Consider the following 21,211-nt stretch of genomic DNA (forward strand, 5'->3'; position numbering starts at 1 on the left):
AAAGTGATGTATTCAACATAAAGACAGCATGCGCCAATAGACAGCACAGGTACCGTTACATAGTTCCCATTACCGCCAACTGCGTGGCCAGAGGTACTCAAGGTAACAACTTATGGCGCGTGACATAAAACGCGCTTGATATAACAGTGTTGTCTTGATATAGCAGTGTGTAACGGTGTTCAGCTCCAGGTATTTCGGCGGTTTGATTTCTTGGCCCCCAAAGTTTTTATGCTTAGTTAACGACCTTCAATATAGGAGAGGATCTTGGCGCTGATGTACTTATCTCTTGAAGATAAGCGCAGCTCGAAATACCGAGCACCTCCAATACAATAGCTGTTAAACACCATAACGTCGCTTAACCAGTACCTGGTGATCAATTGCAAGTGGTTAACTCTGCATGACAACATTCAACTCACAACACCTAAAACGTGCACATATCCCGACTGTAGCATGCGATTGCCCTGTCTTGCGTTACAACGACGGACTGCGTCCTTCCACTGTGAACCACCGAAATGCTGTGAAGTTTGTGCAGATCACAAGGTGTTAATGCAACGGGAGGTCAGACTTAACATTCGGATCATCTTGCTGTGACACAGGGCACGGCGCAGTGGTGATAATGGGTAGAACATGATCTTGCCAGTGAACACTGGGGAAGTGGGTCGATTGCGCGAAGATCATGGGTGGAACTAGTGCGTAATGATCGCGTCAGTTGAATCATGTGCGTGTTGTGTGGAGATATGTTGACCTTAATTAGCGCATATGTTAAGAGAAATATAAAAGGGCGACGAGAGCAACACGGAAGCAATATAAGGATGCCATCGACAGGCAGGACAGTTACAGTAACTGAACGCCATCAGGGTTACACAGAGACTGCATCTTGTATGTGCAACCGGTCATTACAATATGAATGTTTCAGTGTTAAGCTTATCTCTTGTACCGCGTCCAAGAAAGTTGGGGTGGCTGTTTTATACATATTTCCATAAGACATAAAATGCGTTGGAATACTTCCAGAAATGGTGTAAATTCATTTGAACAAAAATTAAGGACCAAGGGCATTATTAACTCCTTCCATAGGAGCAATGAAATAATAAAAAATAAGAATAGTGGAACAAAACTTACCGGAATGCTTGCAAAATATATGGAAATTGGTGGGATGAAAAATAAACATGCAACGCAGTCACGATGCATTTTTTTCCAACACAAGCCTTTGTGGTCAATACTGACAGAACTTCCAAAGAATATCATTTATAACGCAACCTGTAATACCTCCAAAACAACAGACCCCCCCCCCCCCCCATTGTATCTTATCCGTTAAGTACACCATCAAAAGGTATGGAAAATATGATTTTCTCCAATTGTAGTGAGCCACATTCATTGAGCATTTGAAGACATTCTAAGCCATCAGCTCAACAAAAACTGTGACCCATTAGCTTTAACATTTTGCACGAAACTTTCCAGCCGTCCAGAGCTCTGCCATACGACATACACATCCAGCCCTGCACGGACACACACATGGGGCCCTGCCATGAGAATGTGAGGGCGATTAGCAGCACGAGCGACCCCACCCTCCACAACGGCTCGTATATAAGGCCACCGGGCCAGCAACACAGCGTCAGGCACCCATCGGATCACACCAAGAGCACCATGACGGTGAGGTCAACTGAGAGGTCAAGACAACACGGCACGGCATGTTTAATTATACCAGATTTTGCTAAAATCAGAATGGTCGTCGTTTGAACTGCTTTATACTGCCTATTATACAACACGTTATGTCATTTCAGATCTTCGTTCTCGCCGCTGTTTTGTCGGTGGCTGCGGCCCAAAGCTACGGTCAGGCCCCCGCCCCACGCTACGCCTAAGCTAAGGCACCACGCCACGCTCCTGCTCCGGCGCCACGCTACGCTCCTGCTCCGGCGCCAAGCCGCGCCCGGGCTCCGTCGTACGGCCGGGCGCCTTCTTACGCCTCGTCGTACCAGGAGCCGCGGTACTACGCCCAGCCGTACCAGTTTGGGTACGCTGTCAACGACCATTACAGCGGATCAGTGTTCTCCCAGAACGAGAACAGCGACACCAAAGTCGTACAGGGCTACTATTCGGTCAACCTGCCCGACGGCCGCGTTCAGCACGTCAAGTACACGGCTGACAACCAGGGCTACGGCGGCTACAACGCCCAGGTCACCTACGACGGGGAGGCCCAGCACCCCAAGCGGGCCATCTACGCTCCAGGCCCGCTCCTACGCTCCTGCCGCTCCCTCTTACAAGGCTGCTCCCTCTTGCCAGCCTGCTCCCTCGTACACACCTGCTCGTTCTTACAAGCCTGCTCCCTCTTACCGTCCTGCTGCTCGCTCTTACCAGCCGGTTCGCTCTTATCAGCCTGCTCCCTCTTACACACCTGCTCGTTCCTACACGCCTGCTCGTTCTTACCGGCCTGCTGCTGCATTTTACAAGCCCGCCCAATCTTTCGGAGCTCCTTCCCAATCGTATTAGGAGTCCACAACTCAGTTAAGTGTGGGTGTGTTCATATTTTATGGCTTCCTCGCTAAGTGTGTATTCTACGACTTTGGTGCAACAAATTGCATGCAATATACCGCTACGTACTTGAAATGGCCATTATGTGAAACAAACCAAGGACATTGGATCGGCCAACAAAGAAATCGTCCTATTCTGGCCGCGCATCGCAGGAAGGACGATAGCGACTGAAGAGCACTTCCATATCACTCGTGTTGTACGATCTTACAGCAGCGGTGCAGTGCGACCAACATGCTGACCGACATTGGCGGTTCTTACAACCGCCAACTGTGTGGGCAAATAAATGTTCAATCTCACAACTAGTGGCCCGTAACTTTTAACGTTCTTCATAACATGAAGAAAGACTCTCAGTTCTGGTATCTCGGTATTCCGAGATCAAAGTTTTTATGCTGAGGAATCAAGATAGCAGGAGGAGATGGTACTGGTGTACTCATCTGTTGATAAAGTCCTACCACAGCTGAAAATACCAAGTGCCGCCAATATCATCTTGTTTAACATCATAGCATGTTAAACCAGTAACTGCTGGCATACGAAAGGCCATTATCTCAGTATCACAGTGAACTCATAACATCTAAAACGTACCCATATCTCGGCTGTGGCATGCTATTTTCTCGTATTGTGTTTACTACGCCGCGCTACGTAGTTAACATGGTCGACCACTGAAATGAGCGTGCACTTTCTGGAGACGAAAAGTAGGTCACAACACGACCCGAGTTCAAAATAAGCACCCGGAGCAGGTTTTTTGACACGATGAACAGTGCACTATTGACAGAGTGGATAAGTGAACAATGCAAGTGAATAACGTGCAGAGGTGGTTCAAGAGCGTTAAGGTCGCGGGAAGTGGATCCAAAGGGTGAACATCGTTGGTAGGTGGGCCTAGCGCACAGAGATTGTAGGAGGTGAATCATGAAGTGTCACGTAGAAAAATGCCGGTTTAACTAGCGCATTAGCTAAAGGAAGCAAAGCTGCAAAGAAAGCACGTTGCGAGCAAAACAATACAACATCGACGGAGAAGGTAACCACCAGTTACGGTAGGGTTGCTCAGAGAGTGCACGCTGAATGGGCAACATCTATTATATAATCGATATTTGCATCAGTGCTAAGTTTGTCTCTCGCAAGGGAACCTTAAGTTACGTTCAGTCTTACATTAAAGCACGTGAAATGAATTGCTTTTTATCAAATCGTTTCATTCAGGAAAAAAATCCCGGAGAATATTTGCGAACTTGGCAGAACTGGGTGAGAATAGCAGAACAAGTGAGACAGAGAGACCTAATGTAATATCTTTAACACAATCTGTCAAGCACAACTTGAAGGGATTCTCAGGTTGTTGTATCATCTGGGACGCTACCTTAAAAAAAGTTCAGAAGGACGCCATTGCATCTTATATTGCACAACGTTAAGAAAGATGCACCAGAATGTGTATCACTTTTAGAGCGTAGCACCTATGCTTCAAAAATACATTAACCTTAAAAACATAATCGAGAGATAAATATAACCACCTATCTTGAGCGTTTTGCACCAACCTCTTACCTCTCCACAGCTCTACAACAGAACACACCCAGTTCTGCATGCACGTACACAGGGCGATCCCACCATGAGAATGTGAGGGCGAATAGCAGCACGAGCGACCCCGCCCTCCTCAACGGCTCGTATATAAGGCCACCGGGCCAGGAACACAGCGTCAGTCACCCATCGGACCTCACCGAGATCACCATGAAGGTGAGGTCAACTGAGAGGCCAAGACAACACGGCACTACATGTTTGATTATACGAAATTTGGTCCCATGTCAGAGTGGTCTTAATTTGTGCTACCAAGAGCGTGTTACACGAAACGTTATATCATTTCAGGTCTTTGTTTTCGCCGCTGTTTTGTCGGTGGCTGCGGCCCAAAGCTACGGCCAGGCACCCGCCCCACGCTACGCTCCTGCTCCGGCGCCACGCTACGCTCCTGCTCCGGCGCCAAGCCACGCCCCGGCTCCGTCGTACGGCCGGGCACCTTCCTACGCCTCGTCGTACCAGGAGCCGCGGTACTATGCCCAGCCGTACCAGTTCGCGTACGCCGTCAACGACCATTACAGCGGCTCGGTGTTCTCCCAGAACGAGAACAGCGACACCAAGATTGTACAGGGCTACTACTCGGTCAGCCTGCCCGACGGCCGGGTCCAGCACGTCAAGTACACGGCCGACAACCGGGGCTACGGCGGCTACAAGCGCCCAGGTCACCTACGACGGGGAGGCCCAGTACCCCGGGCCGGCCGCCTACGCCCCAGCTCGCTCCTACGCTCCTGCTGCTCCCTCTCATAAGGCTACTCCCGCTTACCAGCCTGTTCGCTCCTATCAGCCTGCCCCCTCTTACAAACCAGCTCCCTCTTACCGTCCTGCTGCTCGCTCTCACCAGCCGCTTCGTTCTTATCAGCCTGCTCCCTCTTACACACCTGCTCGTTCATATACGCCTGCTCGTTCTTACCGCCCTGCTGCTGCCTCTTATAAGCCCGCTCAATCTTACGGAGCTCCTTCCCAATCGTATTAGGAAAAAACCACAACTCAGTCAAGTGTGCATTCATGTCTTATTGCTTTCTCGTTTAAGTGTGTGTTCTTCGTCTGTGGTGTAATGAACTGTATGCAATAAAGCGTTGTGTATTTGACAAATCAATGACATGAAGCAAACCAAGCAACTCCGACTGGCGAAAAAAACATTGTTATCAGGTTGCACATCGCGGGAAAGATGAAAGCGACTGAACGAACGATTCCATAGCACACGTGTTGTATGATCCTGGAACAGTGGTGGACTGCGACCAGCACGCTGTCCGGCATTGTGTTAAATCGTAAACACCGGATTCCTGACGCAAAGCACAAAGCACCATCAGATTGTTGAAGGGAGACATGTAACTGACCACAGTAAGGGCTGAATTCGAATCCTGTACGAAACCTTCATGTTATGCACAAAGCACACATGAATTAACATTTCAAACGTTACTAAATTGGGTATGATTTGAAAAGCTCCCTTCGAAACCAATAAATATTTGCTGACTTCTAGGGAAGTCAGACGATTTTCGGACAGAACATACCCAACCGTACGGTACACTAACCTTTAGGAACTATACCTTACGAAACATGATATGCAGTACAAAATGACAAGAACAGAAGCGTTGTATACGCCTTGGTGCAGTATACTGCAAGCAATACAATGCTGCCAAACTGACGCATCGATTTATATGGTAAATTTGTCCATTCATGTCGTACAATCGCATGTGTGCTTTGGTTAACCCCAAAAAGGGAAACATGATGCGTGTAAGCGCGCCACCGACTAAGCGCGGCCGGCCTCGGGCTGGAGCCGCAGGTCTGGCCGATCGCCTGGCTGATAGACAGCGTTCTCTGGACCCTCTGGAAGAAGTGGGATCACCCGGAGGTGGTCATTTCCAGATCGTGCCCGCCAGAATTGTGGTGCTTATATGCCACTAGATGTTTGAAAAAATTGTTTTCGTTGGAAGTGATATATCTGGTGTAGAGTTGTGACTGCCATGTGTCGTAATGTCGATTTGTCTGGAGTTTGCTGCTGACCTATCCCAAACATTTTTTTTTCGTGGCAGGCGCTTGATTGCCGAGATTGTGATATTTGTATGCAAGCTGAAATTACTTAAGACCAAATAAACGCCGTTCTCTTCATTCAGTGTTTGATGGCGATGGCGGCGATTTCCACCACGTCCGTGGCTAGTGTGCAGAAGGGCAATAGCGTCTGTAAGCATGGATGGACGGATATGATATTATGGCACATCTGTCGAGTTTTAGGATCAGTCCGAAATGGATCTGTATGCCAATAATGGTTTCATGATGACGGAGCGGATCCATTTGTGTGATAGTATTCGGTTTGATTGTAACGTGCTTTTCAAATTTCATCTCCGCATCTTTCACAACATGCCTAGATGGATTAGTTCCCAGAAGTGGATCATGAGAGTGAATATCGTGCAGAGGCGGTTGAAGACCGCAAAAACCGCGTGAGATGGATCCAGAGGTTGAACATTGTTGGTAAGTGGACCTAGTGCGCATAGATTGTGGGAGGTGGGCCATGTAGTGTGACGTTAAAAAGTGCGGGTCCGAATTAGCGTATTACTTAAGAGAAACAAAAATACGAACAGAGAACGTTGGAAATCACGTCCAGCAATATATAACATCATCGACAAGCAGGTAACCATCAGTTACTACAGCAACTAAACGCAAGCAGGGCTATTCAGAGAATGCACCTTGTCAGTGCAACAGCTCATTACAGGGTGTGTGTTTGCACCAGCGTCAATCATTTCCCTTGCTCGGTATGGTACAGATACGTTCAGAATAACATAACAGAAGAATAATAATAAAAATAAATAATAATAAAGAATCGGACATAAACATGTACGTAAAATGGGTTGCTACTTCAAATCACTCCAGGAAAAACAAAATCTTGTGGAGCATTTCCAAAAGTAGCGGAACTCGATAGGAAGAAAAAAAGTAAGACAAAGTGACCCAATGCGAAATTCTTAAAGACCTTGCCGAGTGAAAACGGACGGCATTCTCAGACTGCATCCTTTGTGACGCGACCTGAAAAACATAAACCAGAAGGACCCCATTGCATTTCATCCATTAAGAATAATGCTAAAAAATATCCACAAGTATATGTATCACTTTTAGTGTGCCACCTTTCATGAATGCTTCAAACACATACTACACCATGACATCAAGGAGGGATAGATATAAACACCACTCTTGAATATTTTCCAAGAAATCATTAGCCTCTTCACAGCTCTGTCATACGACATGCATACTCAGTTTTGCCGGCACATACGCACAGGCGACCACACCATGAGAAGGTGAAGGGTATTAGAAACAAGAGCGACTGCGCCCTCCACAACGGCTCGTATATAAGACCAGCGGGCCGAGAGCGGAGCGTAGGTCACCCACCGGATCACAACAAGAGCACCATGAAGGTGAGGTCAACTGAAAGGTCAAGAGAACACAACACTGCATATTCAAGTATACGATATTTGGTCTAATAGCAGAGTGGTCGCTATTTCAATGGTCTAAGAGCATGTTATACAGGACCTCGCATTCATTTCAGATCTTCGTTCTCGCCGCTGTTTTGTTGGTAGCTGCAGCCCAAAGCTACGGCCAGGCACCCGCCCCGCACTATGCCCCAGCTAAGGCACCACGCTACGCTCCTGCTCCGGCGCCAAGCCACGCCTCGGCTCCGTCGCACGGCCGGGTGCCCTCCTGCGCCCCGTCGTACCAGGAGCCGCGGTACTGTGCCCAGCCGTACCAGTTCGAGTACGCCGTCGACGACCATTACAGCGGGTCAGTGTTCTCCCAGAACGAGAACAGCGAACACCAAGGTCGTACAGGGCTACTACTTGGTCAACCTGCCCGACGGCCGCGTTCAGCACGTCCAAGTACACGGCTGACAACCAGGGATACGGCGGCTACAACGCCCAGGTCACCTACGACGGGGAGGCCCAGTACCCCGAGCCGGCCACCTACGCCCCAGCCCGCTCCTACGCTCCTGCCGCTCCCTCTTACAAGGCTGCCCCCTCTTACCAGCCTGCCCCCTCGCACACACTTCGTTTCTACAAGCCTGTTCCCTCTTACCTCCCCGCTGCTCCCTCGTACCAGCCGGTTCGTCCTTATAGGCTTGCTCCCTCTTACACACTTGCTCGTTCCTACACGCCTGCTCGTTCTTACTGTCCTGCTGCTGCCTCTTACAAGTCCGCTCAATCTTATTCCCAATCGTATTAATCTCCCAATTTCCCAATCGTATTAGGAAGAGTTCACAACTCAGCCAATTGTGTTGCGTTGTTCAAATCTGATTGCTTTCTCGTTGGTGTCTGTGTTCTACGTCTTTGGTGCAATGAGTTAAATGCAATATATTATTACGTACTTGAAATAGCAATTAAGTGAAACGAGCCAAGCAACTTAAACTGGCCAACAAACAAATCGTATCCAAGTCGCAAATCGCGGGAAGATGAGGGCGGCTGAAGAAACGCTTATATAACTTTGGTGTTGTTTAGTCATAAAGTAGCGCTGCATTGCAACCGACACGCTGCCTGACATTGTGTCAAATTCGTAATAAAGCATTACTGAGGCAAAGCATAAAATACCATCACATTATTGCACAAAGGCATGCACCTGTCTCAAGAAAAGATTCGATTCGGACCCTGGATCACTCAAATCGAAATACGGATGCGCTTTGACAGGTACCTACATTTTGTACTAAAAGCAAACTAGAGTACCATTTCAATTTCAGTACTATTTGTTAAGATTTGAAAAGCTTATCTTTGAACCAACAATGTTCACTCGCTTTTCGGGAAAATCGCAATCCGAGCATACATCTACGCGTGGCACAGGATTGCCGCAATTAATACCAGGTCGCCAAAATTTCCTATCAGTCATATCTTGCGACTCAACTTTTTCTCTCCGTAGAGTCACCTGAGTGTTCCAATCATACATAGCCGACCAAATGATACCTTGAACATAAAGACTGCATACGCCAATGAACAGCATAGGTCGTTACACCGTTCTCATAAGCACCAACTATGTAGGCAAAGGAATGTTCAATCTTGCAAGTAGCAGCCTGTGAGTTAAAGCATTCTTGACGTAATAAAGTAAGGCCCTCAGCTCTGGTATCTCGGTATACTGAGACCAAAGTTAATATGCTGAGTAATTAGTATAGTAGAAAGGTATTACCACTGGTGGGCTCATGTGTTCACGATAAAGCACAGCTCAACATACCAAGCGTCACCGATATCATCGTTGTTTAACATCACGCATTGTCTAACCAGTACCTGCTGGCGTACGAAAAGCCATGATCTCAGGATATGGACATTGAACTCATGATATCTAAAACGTACACAATAACCCGACCGTAAAATGTGTTTTTTTTTGTATTGTGTGTACTATGCCGAGATGCGTAGTTAATATGGTCGCCCACTGAAATGAGTGTGCACTTTCTAGAGATGAAGGGAAGGTGATAAAACGGCTGGAGTTTAAAATAAGCACACGAGAAGGTTTTTCGGACATAATGTAAAGTGCACTTGTGACAACGTATAGAAGTAGGTAATGCAAGCTAATTTCGTGCAGAGGTAGCTCAAGAGCATGAAGATCGCGGGGAGTTGGATCCAAAGTGTGAATCTTGTTGGTAGGTGGACCTAGCGCGCAGAGGTTGTAGGGAGTGGATCATGTAGTGCTACGTGTAACAGTCCCAGTTTTAATAAGCGCGTAACGTAAAGGAAAACAGCTGCAAAGAGTGCACGCTGGGAGCAACATATATAAATATACTACACCATCGACAAGTAGACAACCACAAGCTATAGCAGGGCTACTCAGAGAGTGGATATTGTATGTGCAACAGTACATTACATGACGGGTGTTCGCATCAGTGCTAAGCTTATCTCTCGCACGGCATGCTACATATACGCATGGCCTTACATTAAAGGAGGACTATGCACGTGAAGTGGATCGCTTTTATCAACTCGTTTCATTTAACAGGAACCCCTGCGGAATGTTTGCAAGCGTGGAACTAAGTGGGAAGGCTGAACAAGTGACAAGGAAGAAAAAGACACCTAATGCAATATACTTAACACAACCATTCCAGTCAAAATTGAAAACATTCTCAGAGCGTATCATATGTGACGAGACCTAAACAACAGGAAGGACGCCATTGCATCTTATCCGTTATGCAAACCGCTAAAAGAGTGCACAAGAATGTGCAACACTTCCAGAGTGCACCAATATAAAAAACACTTACTATATTAGACTGTCATACCATGACAAAGATAACTATAACCACCTACCTTGAATCTTTTGCACAAAACTCTTCACCTCTATAGAGCTCAGCTCGCTCAGTCTTACGGAGCTCCTTCCCAATCATATTAAGAAGAGTCCACAAGTCAGCTGAGGATGCATTGACATCTTATTGTTTTCTCGTTTAAGTGTGCGCTATACGTCTTTGCTGTAATAAATTGCATGGAATAAACTGTTGCGTACTTGAAAAATCAATAATATGAAACAGACCAAGCAACTCTGATCGGCGACTGAAGAAACACTTACATAACACTCGTGTTGTTTGGTCCTGAAGCAGCGGTGCTCTGCGACCGACACGCTGGCCGACATTGTGCTAAATCATTAATACCGGTTTCCGGAGACAAATTAAAAAGTATCATCAGATTGTGGAGCGGAGAAATGTAACTGGTTTCAGTAAGGACTGAATTCAAATTTTCCAACAAACCTTCGTTATCCACAACACACACAAGTAGAAACATTTCGAACGTTGTTGGATTTGGTGAAACGTTAAAACATTTCTTTGGAACTGCTAATTTTTCGCTGGCTTCATGGGAAATGAGACAACTTTCCAGCAGAACACATCGAACCACACTGCACACTTACCATTACGAGCTATGCCTTGCGGGACACGATCTGCATTACAAAAGGAAAATGTCACAAATGTTATATACCTATGGTGCAGCATACTGCAAGCAATACAATGTTGCCCAAGTTTTGTACGGATCATATCTGATAAATTACTCTATTCGTGCCGCTGCATGACCTACAGCAGTCGATGCGCCCCGAAACCCCAAAATGTATTAGTGCCGTGGAATCGCATGAGTTCTTTAGTTAACCAAAAAGAGAAAATATGATGCAAGTGCGCCACCGGCAAAGCACGCCCGGCCTGGAATGGGGCCGCAGGCCTGGCGGGGCGCCTAGCCGATTGACAGCGAGCACCCCTCTGGAGAAAGTGGGATCGCCCGGGGGTGATCATTCCCCGCTCGCGCTCGCCTGAGTTGTGGTACTTGTGCGTTGTTAGATGTTTACCAAAATTGTGCCCGGTAGAAGTGACATATTTTGCATAGAGTTCTGGCTGCCAAGTGTGATAATGTCGATTTGTCGGAGTTTGTTGATCATTTATCAAAAAAAGCTTCGTCCAATGTCAGTAAGTGCTTGATTGCCGAGAGTAAGGTACTTAATTGACACTGCAGCGACTTTCATCACGCCCAGGCTAGTCTGCAGAGTGAAAGCATGGATAGATCTAGGATCATTTTGAAGTGTATTTGTATCCGAATAATGACGTCATTAATACGGAGCGGATACATTTGTGTGATAATATTCATTTTTCATTTTAATTGCAACGTATTTCTTTCAATTGCATCGATGCAACCGTGAAATGTTTCCCAGAAACCGTGCCATGGCTTCTGGTACAATACAAGGTAGCGGAGCTATGTACGAGTGCCTCCAACAATCTTGCGGACTGCAGGCGGCTACAACGCGTTCAGATTGAAGACGGCATGCACCAATAAACAACGCGGGCACCGTTACATGGCTCCCACCATCGCCATCTCTGTGGCCAGAAGTGCTCAATCTAACAACTGGTGGCCCGTGACTTGAAACGCCCCTGATATAAGAAAGAAAATATTTTAACTGCTCGTACATCAGTAGTTTCGTTTCTTGGCCCCCAAACGTGCTTCTGATGAGTTAATGACGCTCAATATAGCATGAGGTAATGCACTGGTGTGTTTATCTCTTGAGGATGAGCCCAGCTCAAAATATAAGGTGCCGCCAATATGATTGTTGTCTGACAACACAACGTCGTTTAATCAGCTCGTGGTGGTATACGAAAGGCAACTATCTCGGTATGAGAAATTCGAACTCAACATATGTAAAAAGTACACATATCCCGACTGTCGCATACGATTTCCTTCTCTTGTATCTACAACGCCGCGCTGCGTAGGTAACATGGTTGACCACTGAAATGCGTGTGCACCTTATGCAGATGAAGGAAAGGCGACAACATAGCCCGAGGTCAAAATCAGCACCCACAGCAGGTTTTTGCGACACCATGCACAATACAATTATAAAAACATGGAAAAGTGAATCATGCGGGTGAACATCGTGCGGAGGTGGTTCAAGACCGTGGAGATCGCAGAGGGGCGGGTACAAAGTGTGAAGATCGCCAATAGGTGGACCTAGTGCGCAGAAATTGTGGGACATCGATCATGTAGTGTCACGTGAAAAGTACTGTTCTTAATAAGCCCATCACTTAACAGAAAACAACAAAAAACGCGAACACAGAACGTTAGGAGCAACATACAGCAATATCCCACACCTCCGACGAGCAGGAAGCCGCCAGTTACCGCAAGTAAACGCCAGCAGGCTACCCACAGATTGCATGTTGTAAGACCAACAGCTCATTACAGGATGTGGGATTGCACCAGTGTTAAGCATATCTCTTGGACGGTATCGCACAGATACGTTTAGTCTTACATTAACGGGAAATTGTGCACGTGAAATGGGTTAGTTTCCATTCAAACACAATCCCGCGGAATATTTGCAAAGTTCGTGGATCTCAATAGGAAGACAGAAAAAGTAGTAAATGCAGACCAAATGTAGCATTTTTTAAGAACCCGTCGCGTGAAAATTGACGGCATTCTCAAAACGTATCTTTTTTAACGCGACCTACAACGGGTCGGAAGGCATCGGGTCAACGGGTCATTGTATCTCATCTGTTCAACGCACTGTTCAAAAACGTGCAAAAGTACGTGTATCACTTTTAGAGTGTCGCAACATGTTAAATGCTTATATTGTCAAAACCATGCCACACCACCATGTCACCAAAGAGATACAAATATGACCATTCATCTTGCATGTATTGCACGGAACACTTTACCTCTCCACCGCCTTTCCATTCGACGTGCACACCCAGCTTTGCATGCACATGCACACGGCGGCCCCACCATGGGAATGCGAGGGCTATTAGTAGCATGAGTGACCCCGCCCTTCATAACGCCTCGTATATAAGACCACGGGGCCATGCAAAGAGTATCAGTCACCGAACAGACAACACTCAGAGCACCATGAAGGTGAGGTCAACTGACAGGCCAAGACAGCAGAGCACAGCGTGCTTGATTATACGAGATTTGGTCCAACAGCAGAGTGGTCGTCATTTGCACTATCTAAGAGTATGTCATACACTACGTTATATCATTTCAGATCTTCGTTCTCGCCGCTGTTCTGTCGGTGGCTGCGGCCCAAAGCTACGGCAAGGCACCTGTCCCACGCTACGCTTCGGCTAAGGCGCCACGCTACGCTCCTGCTCCGGCGCCAAGCCACGCCCCGACTCCGTCGTACGGCCGGGCGCCCTCCTACGCATCGTCGCACCAGGAGCCGCACAACTATGCCCAGCCGTACCAGTTTGCGTACGCCGTCAACGACCATTACAGCGGATCAGTGTTCTCTCAGAACGAGAACAGCGACACCAAGATCGTACAGGGCTACTACTCGGTCAACCTGCCCGACGGCCGAGTCCAGCACGTCAAGTACACGGCTGACAACCAGGGCTACGGCGGCTACAACGCCGAGGTCACCTACGACGGCGAGGCCCAGCACCCCAAGCGGGCCATCTACGCTCCAGCCCGCTCCTACACTCCTGCCGCTCCCTCTTACAAGGCTGCTCCCGCTTACCAGCCTGTTCGCTCCTATCAGCCTGCCCCCTCTTACAAACCAGCTCCCTCTTACCGGCCTGCTGCTCCCTCTTACACACCTGCTCGTTCATACCGGCCTAGTGCTGCCTCTTACAAGCCCGCTCAGTCTTACGGAGCTCCTCCCCAATCGTATTAGCAAGAGTCCACGACTCAGTTGAGTGTGCGTTCATATCTTATTGTTTTCTCGTTTAAATGTGTGTTCTACGTCTTTGGTGTAATGCATTGCGTAAAATAAACTGTTCGTACTTTAAACAATTCATTACATGAAACAAACCAAGCAACTCGGATCGGGGACCAAAACATCGTCGCAATTAGGTCGCACATCGCGGGCAGGATGATAGCGACTGAACAAACGCTTCCATAACACTTGTGATGTATGATCCTGAAACAGTGGTGAACTGCCACCAACACGCTGGCCGACATTGTGTTAAATCATTAACGCCGGATTTCTGAGGCAAAGCACAAAATACCATCAGATTGTTGAAGGGAGGCATGTCACTATCCCCAGTAATGGTTGGATCCGAGCCCTGGATCGCTACAGTTGTAATACAGCCATAATACAACAGATAATTACAGATGGTGCAAAAAGCAAATCAGCAACAACATTTCATATGGTGGTTTTTTCTTAAGAGTTGGAAAACTGCCTCGTAAACTAATAATTTTAACATGCTTTCGGGGGAAATCCGAACACTTTTGGGTGAGATCTCAAATCATACGACATAGTTACCATTCCGAATGCTACCTCCCCTAAAACGATTTACAGAAAACGATGGTAATCACGGTAACATTACCTACGCATGGGACAGCTTGCTGTAATCAATACAATGCCGTCCCGAAGTTTCCCATCAATCACATATTGCGGATGAATATATTCGTCCCGTAAAGCCGTCTGAGTGTTTCAGTTTTCCACACCAGATAGTAGGATACATTTATGATAAAGACGGCACACACCAATAAACAGAAAATAATCGTTACACGGTTCTCAGCTCTGGTATCCCGGTATTCTGAAATCAAATTTTGTATGATGAGCAATCAAGATAGCAAGAGGAGTTGGCACTCGTGTACTCATCTGTTGATGAAGCACAGCTGAAAATACAAAGTACCGCCAATGTCATTTTGCTTAGCATCACAACATATTTTAACCAGTAGCTGCTGGCATACGAAAGGCCATTAACTTAGTATGAGGGCACTGACATCATATCTAAGCATACACATATCACGGCAGTAGCATGCTATTTCCGTATTGTGTCTACTACGACGCGCTACGTGGTCAACATGGTCGACCACTGAAATGTGTGTGCGCTTTCTGCAGATGAAAAGGAAAAAATCAATGCGCCAGCTCAAAATAAGCATTCGGGGCAGGTTTTTCTACACAATGCACAGTGCACTTTTGATAGAGTGCATGAGTGACCATGCGAGCGAACATCGTGCAGAGGTGGTTCAAGAGCGTGAAGGTCGGGGGAGGTGGATCCAGAGGGTGAATATCGTTGGTAGGTGGACCTAGCGTGAAGAGACTGGAAGAGCCGGATCATGTAGTGTGACGTAGAAAAGTGCCGGTTTTAATCAGCACCTTAGCTATAGGAAACACAAATGCGAATAGAGCACGCTGGATGCGATGTACGACACCATCGACAAGAAGGTAACCACCAGTTACTGGAGGCTTACTCAAATCGTGCATGTTGTTTGAGCAACAGCTCATTACATAACCAGTGTTTACGTCAGTGCTAAGCTTATCTCCCGCGAGATTTCCTACATATACGTTCAGTCTACATTAAAAGGGGACTACGCACGTGAAGAAGATTGCGTTTATTAAATCACCTCATTCAATAAAAAGTGGAATAATTGCGAACTTAGCGGAGCCAGGTGGGAACGCAGAACAAATGAGGAACAATAGACCTAGTGCAATGTTGAAAAAACGCACCAAGCCAAAATTGAAAGCATTCCCAGGGTGTTTTATCCTTTGTGACGAGACCTTAAGGTAGGATAAGACCTAAGGTACACCAGCATGTGTATCACTTCTAGTGTCTACCACCTTTAAAAAATGCTTCAAAAACATAGCAACCATAATGACATGTAAAAGAGATAAATATTACCACCTGTCTTGAGTAATTTGCACAAAACTCTTCACCTCTCCAAAGCTCTATTACACAACATACCCAGCTCTGCATGCACGTACACACGGCGGCCCCACCATGAGAACGTGAGGGCGATTAGCAGCATGGGCGACCCCGCCCTTTTCAACGGCTCGTACATAAGCCCACCGGGCCAGAAACAACGCGTCAGTCACCCACCGGATCACACCAAGAGCACCATGAAGGTGAGGTCACCTGAGAGGCAAAGACAACACAGCACTGCATGCTTGATTATAAGAGATTAAGTCTAATATCAAAGTGGTCTTCATTTGTACTATCAAGAGCGCGTTACACGGTACGTTGTATCATTTCAGATCTTCATTCTCGTCGTTGTTCTGTCGGTGGCTGCGGTCCAAAGCTACGGCCAGGCACCCGCCCCACGCTACACCCCAGCTAAGGCATCGCGCTACGCTCCTGCTCCGGCGCCAAGCCACGCCCCGGCTCCGTCGTACGGACGGGCGCGCTCATACGCCCCGTCGTACCAGGAGCCCCGTTACTACGCCCAGCCGTATCAGTTTGCGTACGCCGTCGACGACCATTACAGCGGATCAGTGTTCTCCCAGAACGAGAACAGCGACACCAAGATCGTGCAGGGCTACTACTCGGTAAACCTGCCCGACGGCCGCGTTCAGCACGTCAAGTACACGGCTGACAACCAGGGTCACAGCGGCTACAACGCCGAGGTCACCTACGACGGCGAGGCCCAGTACCCCGAGCCGGCCAGCTACGCCCCAGCCCGCTCCTACGCTCCTGCTGCCCCCTCTTACAAGGCTGCTCCTTCTTACCAGCCTGTTCGCCCCTTTCAGCCTGCCCCCTCTTACAAACCAGCTCCCGCTTATCGCCCTGCTTCCCCCTCGTACCAGCCGGTTCGCTCTTATCGGCCTGCTGCCTCTTCCACACCTGCTCGTTCCTACACGCCCGCTCGTTCTTACCGGCCCGCTGCTTCATCTTACAAGTCCGCTCAATCTTATGGAGCTCCTTCCCAATCGTATTAAGAACAGTCCACAACTGAATGAAGTGTGTGTGTGTGTGTGTGTGTGTGTTGATATCTTGTTGTTTTCTAGTTTAATTATGTGTTCTGCGTCTTTGGTGCAATGAATTGCATGTTGTATACTGTTCCGTCTTTAAAATAGCAATAATGTGAAACAAACCAAGGAACTCTGATCGGCCAACAAACAAATTGTAGTACGCAGATCGCGCATCGCAGGGATGATAGCGACTAAAGAAACACCTTCATAAAACTTGCGTTGTATGGTTCCCAAGCAGCGATGCCCCACAATTGCCACGCTGCCTGACATTGTGTTGAATTCCTAATGCCGGATTACTCAGACCAAGCTCAAATTACAATCTGATTGTGTAACGAAGGCATGCAACTGCCTCTAGTAAGGAAGGATTGAATCTAAGTCCTGTACCAAATATTCACATCATGCACAGAACACACAAGCAACACCATTTCAAACACTGTTCGATTTTGTAAGCTTTGAAAAGCTTCCCTGGTAACAAACAATTATTTGCTGGCTTGAGGGGAAATCAGAAAACTTTCGGATAACCCATACCCAACCATACGGCACACTAGGAACTATACATCATTACACACGATCTGCATTACAAAATGATAATTTCACAAGCTTTATTTACCTATAGTGTAGCATACTGCAAGTAATACAATGTTGCCCAAGTTTCGTATCAACCATAGCTGAAAAATGACCTCTATTCGTGCTGCAGAATCCCATGTGTGCTCTAATTAGCCAAAAATAGAAAATGTGATGCGAGGAAGCGCCCCACCGGCTAAGTGCCCCTGGCATCGGGAGGAGGTGGGGGGGGGGGGGGGGGGGGGGGGGCAGGCCAGGCCGAGAAGCTGACCGATTGACAACAAGCAACCCTTTGGAAGAAATGGGACCGCCCCGAGATGGTCCTTTCCAGATCGTAATCGCCAGAGGTGGGGTACCTGTGCCCCGTTGGGTGTTTGCCAAAAATGTTTTCGCTAGAAGTGACGCATTTTGTGTGGAGTTGTGACTTCAAAGTGCGATAATGTCGATTCGTCGGAGTTTTTGATCATGTATCCCCAACTTGCTTCATCTGATGTCGGTAGGTGCTTGATTGCCGTGATTGTGGTATTTGTTTGGGAGGTGAAATTACTTGAGACCAAGTCACCGCCTTTCCCTTCCTTTGGCGTTTGATCGCCATGGCGGCGACTTCGATCACATGCGTGGCTGATCTCCAGCAGGTCGATACCGTCGGTAAGCATGGATGGGTGGAGATGATTTTATGACCCATTTGTCGAGTTGTAGGATACGTTTGAAGTGAATTTCTACCCGAACAATGGTTTCATGATAACGGAGCAGATATATTTGTGGGATAGTGTTCATGTTGTGTGCGGCTTGTTTTTTCCACTGCATCTATGCGTCGGTGAAACGTTTCCCACAAATCGTGTCATGGTTTTTTCATGTAATACAAGGTACTAGAGCTGTGTCCGAGTTTTGACAACGAGTTTGGAGCCTGCAGGCGGCTACAATGTGTTTGACATGAAGACGGCATGCACCAATAACAGCACAGGTACCGTCACACGGTTCCCATGACCACGAACTGTACGGCCAGAGGCGTTCGATCTTATAAGCAGTAGCCCGTGACTTAAAACGCGCTTGATATCAGAAATAAAAGCCTTAAGCTCCTGGTACTTCGGCAGTTCCGTTGCTTGGCCGACACAGTTCTTATGGTTGGTTAAGGACGTTCAATATGCCAGAAGGTGTTGACATTGGTAACTAATCAGTTGAGCATAAAGCACGGATCAAAATACCGAGCGCCGTCAATATCATCGTTGCTTGGCAACAGAAGGCCGTTTAACCAGTACCTGAAGGTATACAGAAGGTCATTATGTCAATGTGAGGGCTTAGAACTAAGCAGAGGCGAAAAGTACACACATCCCGACTGCAGCATGTCACTTCCTTCTCTTGTGTCTACTACGCCGCGCTGCGAAGGTAACATGGTCAACCACTAAAATACGTGTGCACTGATCAAAGCTGCAAAGTTGGTAGGTGAACCTAGCGCGCAGAGACTGAAGGAGCTGCATCATGTAGTGTTACGTAGAAAAGTGCCGGTTTTAATTAGCGTATTAGCTAAATCATACATAACTGTGGAGAGAGCACGCTGGATGCAATATACTACGCCATCGACAAGAAGGTAACCACCAGTCACCGGAGGCTCACTCAAATAGTGCACGTTGTTTGAGCAATAGCTCATTACATAATCGGTGTCTACGTCAGTTTTAAGCTTGTCTCCCGCGAGATATCCTACAGATACGTTCTGTCTACGTTAAAGGAGGACTACGCACGTGAAGAAGATTGTTTTTTAATCGTGGACTAATTGCGAACTTGGCGGAGCCAGGTGTAAAGGCAGAACAAGTGAGAAATATAGGCCTGATGTAATTTCTTCTTTTTTTTAAAACTCGTCAAGCCAAAATTGAAAGCATTCCCAGGGTGTTCTATCATTTGTGACGAGACTTTAAGATAAGATAAGCCATAAGATACACCAGGATGCATTTCACTTTTAGAGTGTACCACCTTTAAAGAATGCTTCAAAAATATTGGAGCCATAATAACACGTACAAATATAAATATTACCACCTATCTTGAATATTTTACACGAAACACTTCACCTCTCCAGAGCCCTGCCATACAGCACACCCAGTTCTGCCTGCACGTACACACGGCGGTGACCATGATCCACATGATAATGTGAAGGCGATTAGCAGCGCGAGCGGCCCCGCCCACCACAACAGCTCGTATATAAGGCCACCGGGCCGGCAACAGAGCATCAGTCATCCACCAGCTCACACTGAGCGCACCATGAAGGTGAGGTCAATTGAGAGGTCAAGACAGCACAGCACTGCATGCTCGATTATTTGGGATTTGGTTCAAATACAGGGTAGTCGTCATTTTAACTGTCTGAGAGCATGTTACACAGTGCGTTATATCAGTCATCCACCAGCTCACACTGAGCGCACCATGAAGGTGAGGTCAATTGAGAGGTCAAGACAGCACAGCACTGCATGCTCAATTATACGAGATTTGGTTCAAATACAGGGTAGTCGTCATTTTAACTTTCTGAGAGTATGTTACACAGTACGTTATATTATTTCAGATCTTCGTTCTCGCCGCTGTTCTGTCGGTGGCTGCGGCCCAAAGCTACGGCCAGGCACCCGCCCCACGCTACGCCCCAGCTAAGGCATCGCGCTACGCTCCTGCTCCAGCGCCAAGCCACGCCCCGGCTCCGTCGTACGGCCGGGCGCGCTCATACGCCACGTCGTACCACGAGCCCCGCTACTACGCCCAGCCGTACCAGTTTGCGTACGCCGTCAACGACCATTACAGCGGAGCAGTATTCTCCCAGAACGAGAACAGCGACACCAAGATTGTACAGGGCTACTACTCGGTCAACCTGCCCGACGGCCGGGTTCAGCACGTCAAGTACACGGCTGACAACCAGGGTTACGGCGGCTACAACGCCGAGGTCACCTACGACGGGGAGGCCCGGTACCCCGAGTCGGCCAGCTACGCCCCAGCCCGCTCCTACGCTTCTGCCGCCCCCTCTTACAAGGCTGCTCCCTCTTACCAGCCTGTTCGCCCCTTTCAGCCTGTCCCCTCTTACAAACCAGCTCGCTCTTACCGCCCTGCTTCTTCCTCTCGCTCTTATCGGCCCGCTCATTCTAACGGACGTGCTCGTTCCTACACGCCTTCTCGTTCTTACCGGCCTGCTGCTCCCTCTTACAAGTCCGCTCAATCTTACGGAGCTCCTTCCAAATCGTATTAAGAACAGTCCACAAATGAATTAAGTGTGTGTGTGCGTGTGTTGATATCTTATTGTGTTCTCGTTTAATTATGTGTTCTTCGTCTTTGGTGTAATTAATTGCATGTAATATACTGTTCCGTCCTTAAAATAGAAATTGCGTGAAACAAAGCAAGGAACCCCGATCGACCAACAAAGAAATCGTCCTATTCTGGCCGCGCATCGCAGGGACGATAGCGGCTGAAGAAGCACTGCCATAACACCCGC

The 21,211-nt window shown here is 47.6% G+C and overlaps 1 protein-coding gene across 1 annotated transcript in view; it reads left to right on the forward strand.

Moving 5' to 3' along the window:
• LOC119097380 (cuticle protein-like) overlaps positions 1–21,211 on the forward strand; it is a 63,097-nt gene that overhangs the window by 6,165 nt on the left and 35,721 nt on the right. Inside the window, exons 4-5 of the mRNA XM_037220425.1 lie at positions 4,696–4,747; positions 7,701–7,854. Of these exons, the coding sequence (XP_037076320.1) occupies positions 4,696–4,747; positions 7,701–7,854 (206 nt within the window). The remainder of the gene's footprint in view (positions 1–4,695; positions 4,748–7,700; positions 7,855–21,211) is intronic.

Source organism: Pollicipes pollicipes, unplaced genomic scaffold (assembly GCF_011947565.3).
Source record: "Pollicipes pollicipes isolate AB1234 unplaced genomic scaffold, Ppol_2.1 Scaffold_4295;HRSCAF=5057_pilon_pilon_pilon, whole genome shotgun sequence".
NCBI lineage: Eukaryota > Metazoa > Arthropoda > Thecostraca > Pollicipedomorpha > Pollicipedidae > Pollicipes > Pollicipes pollicipes.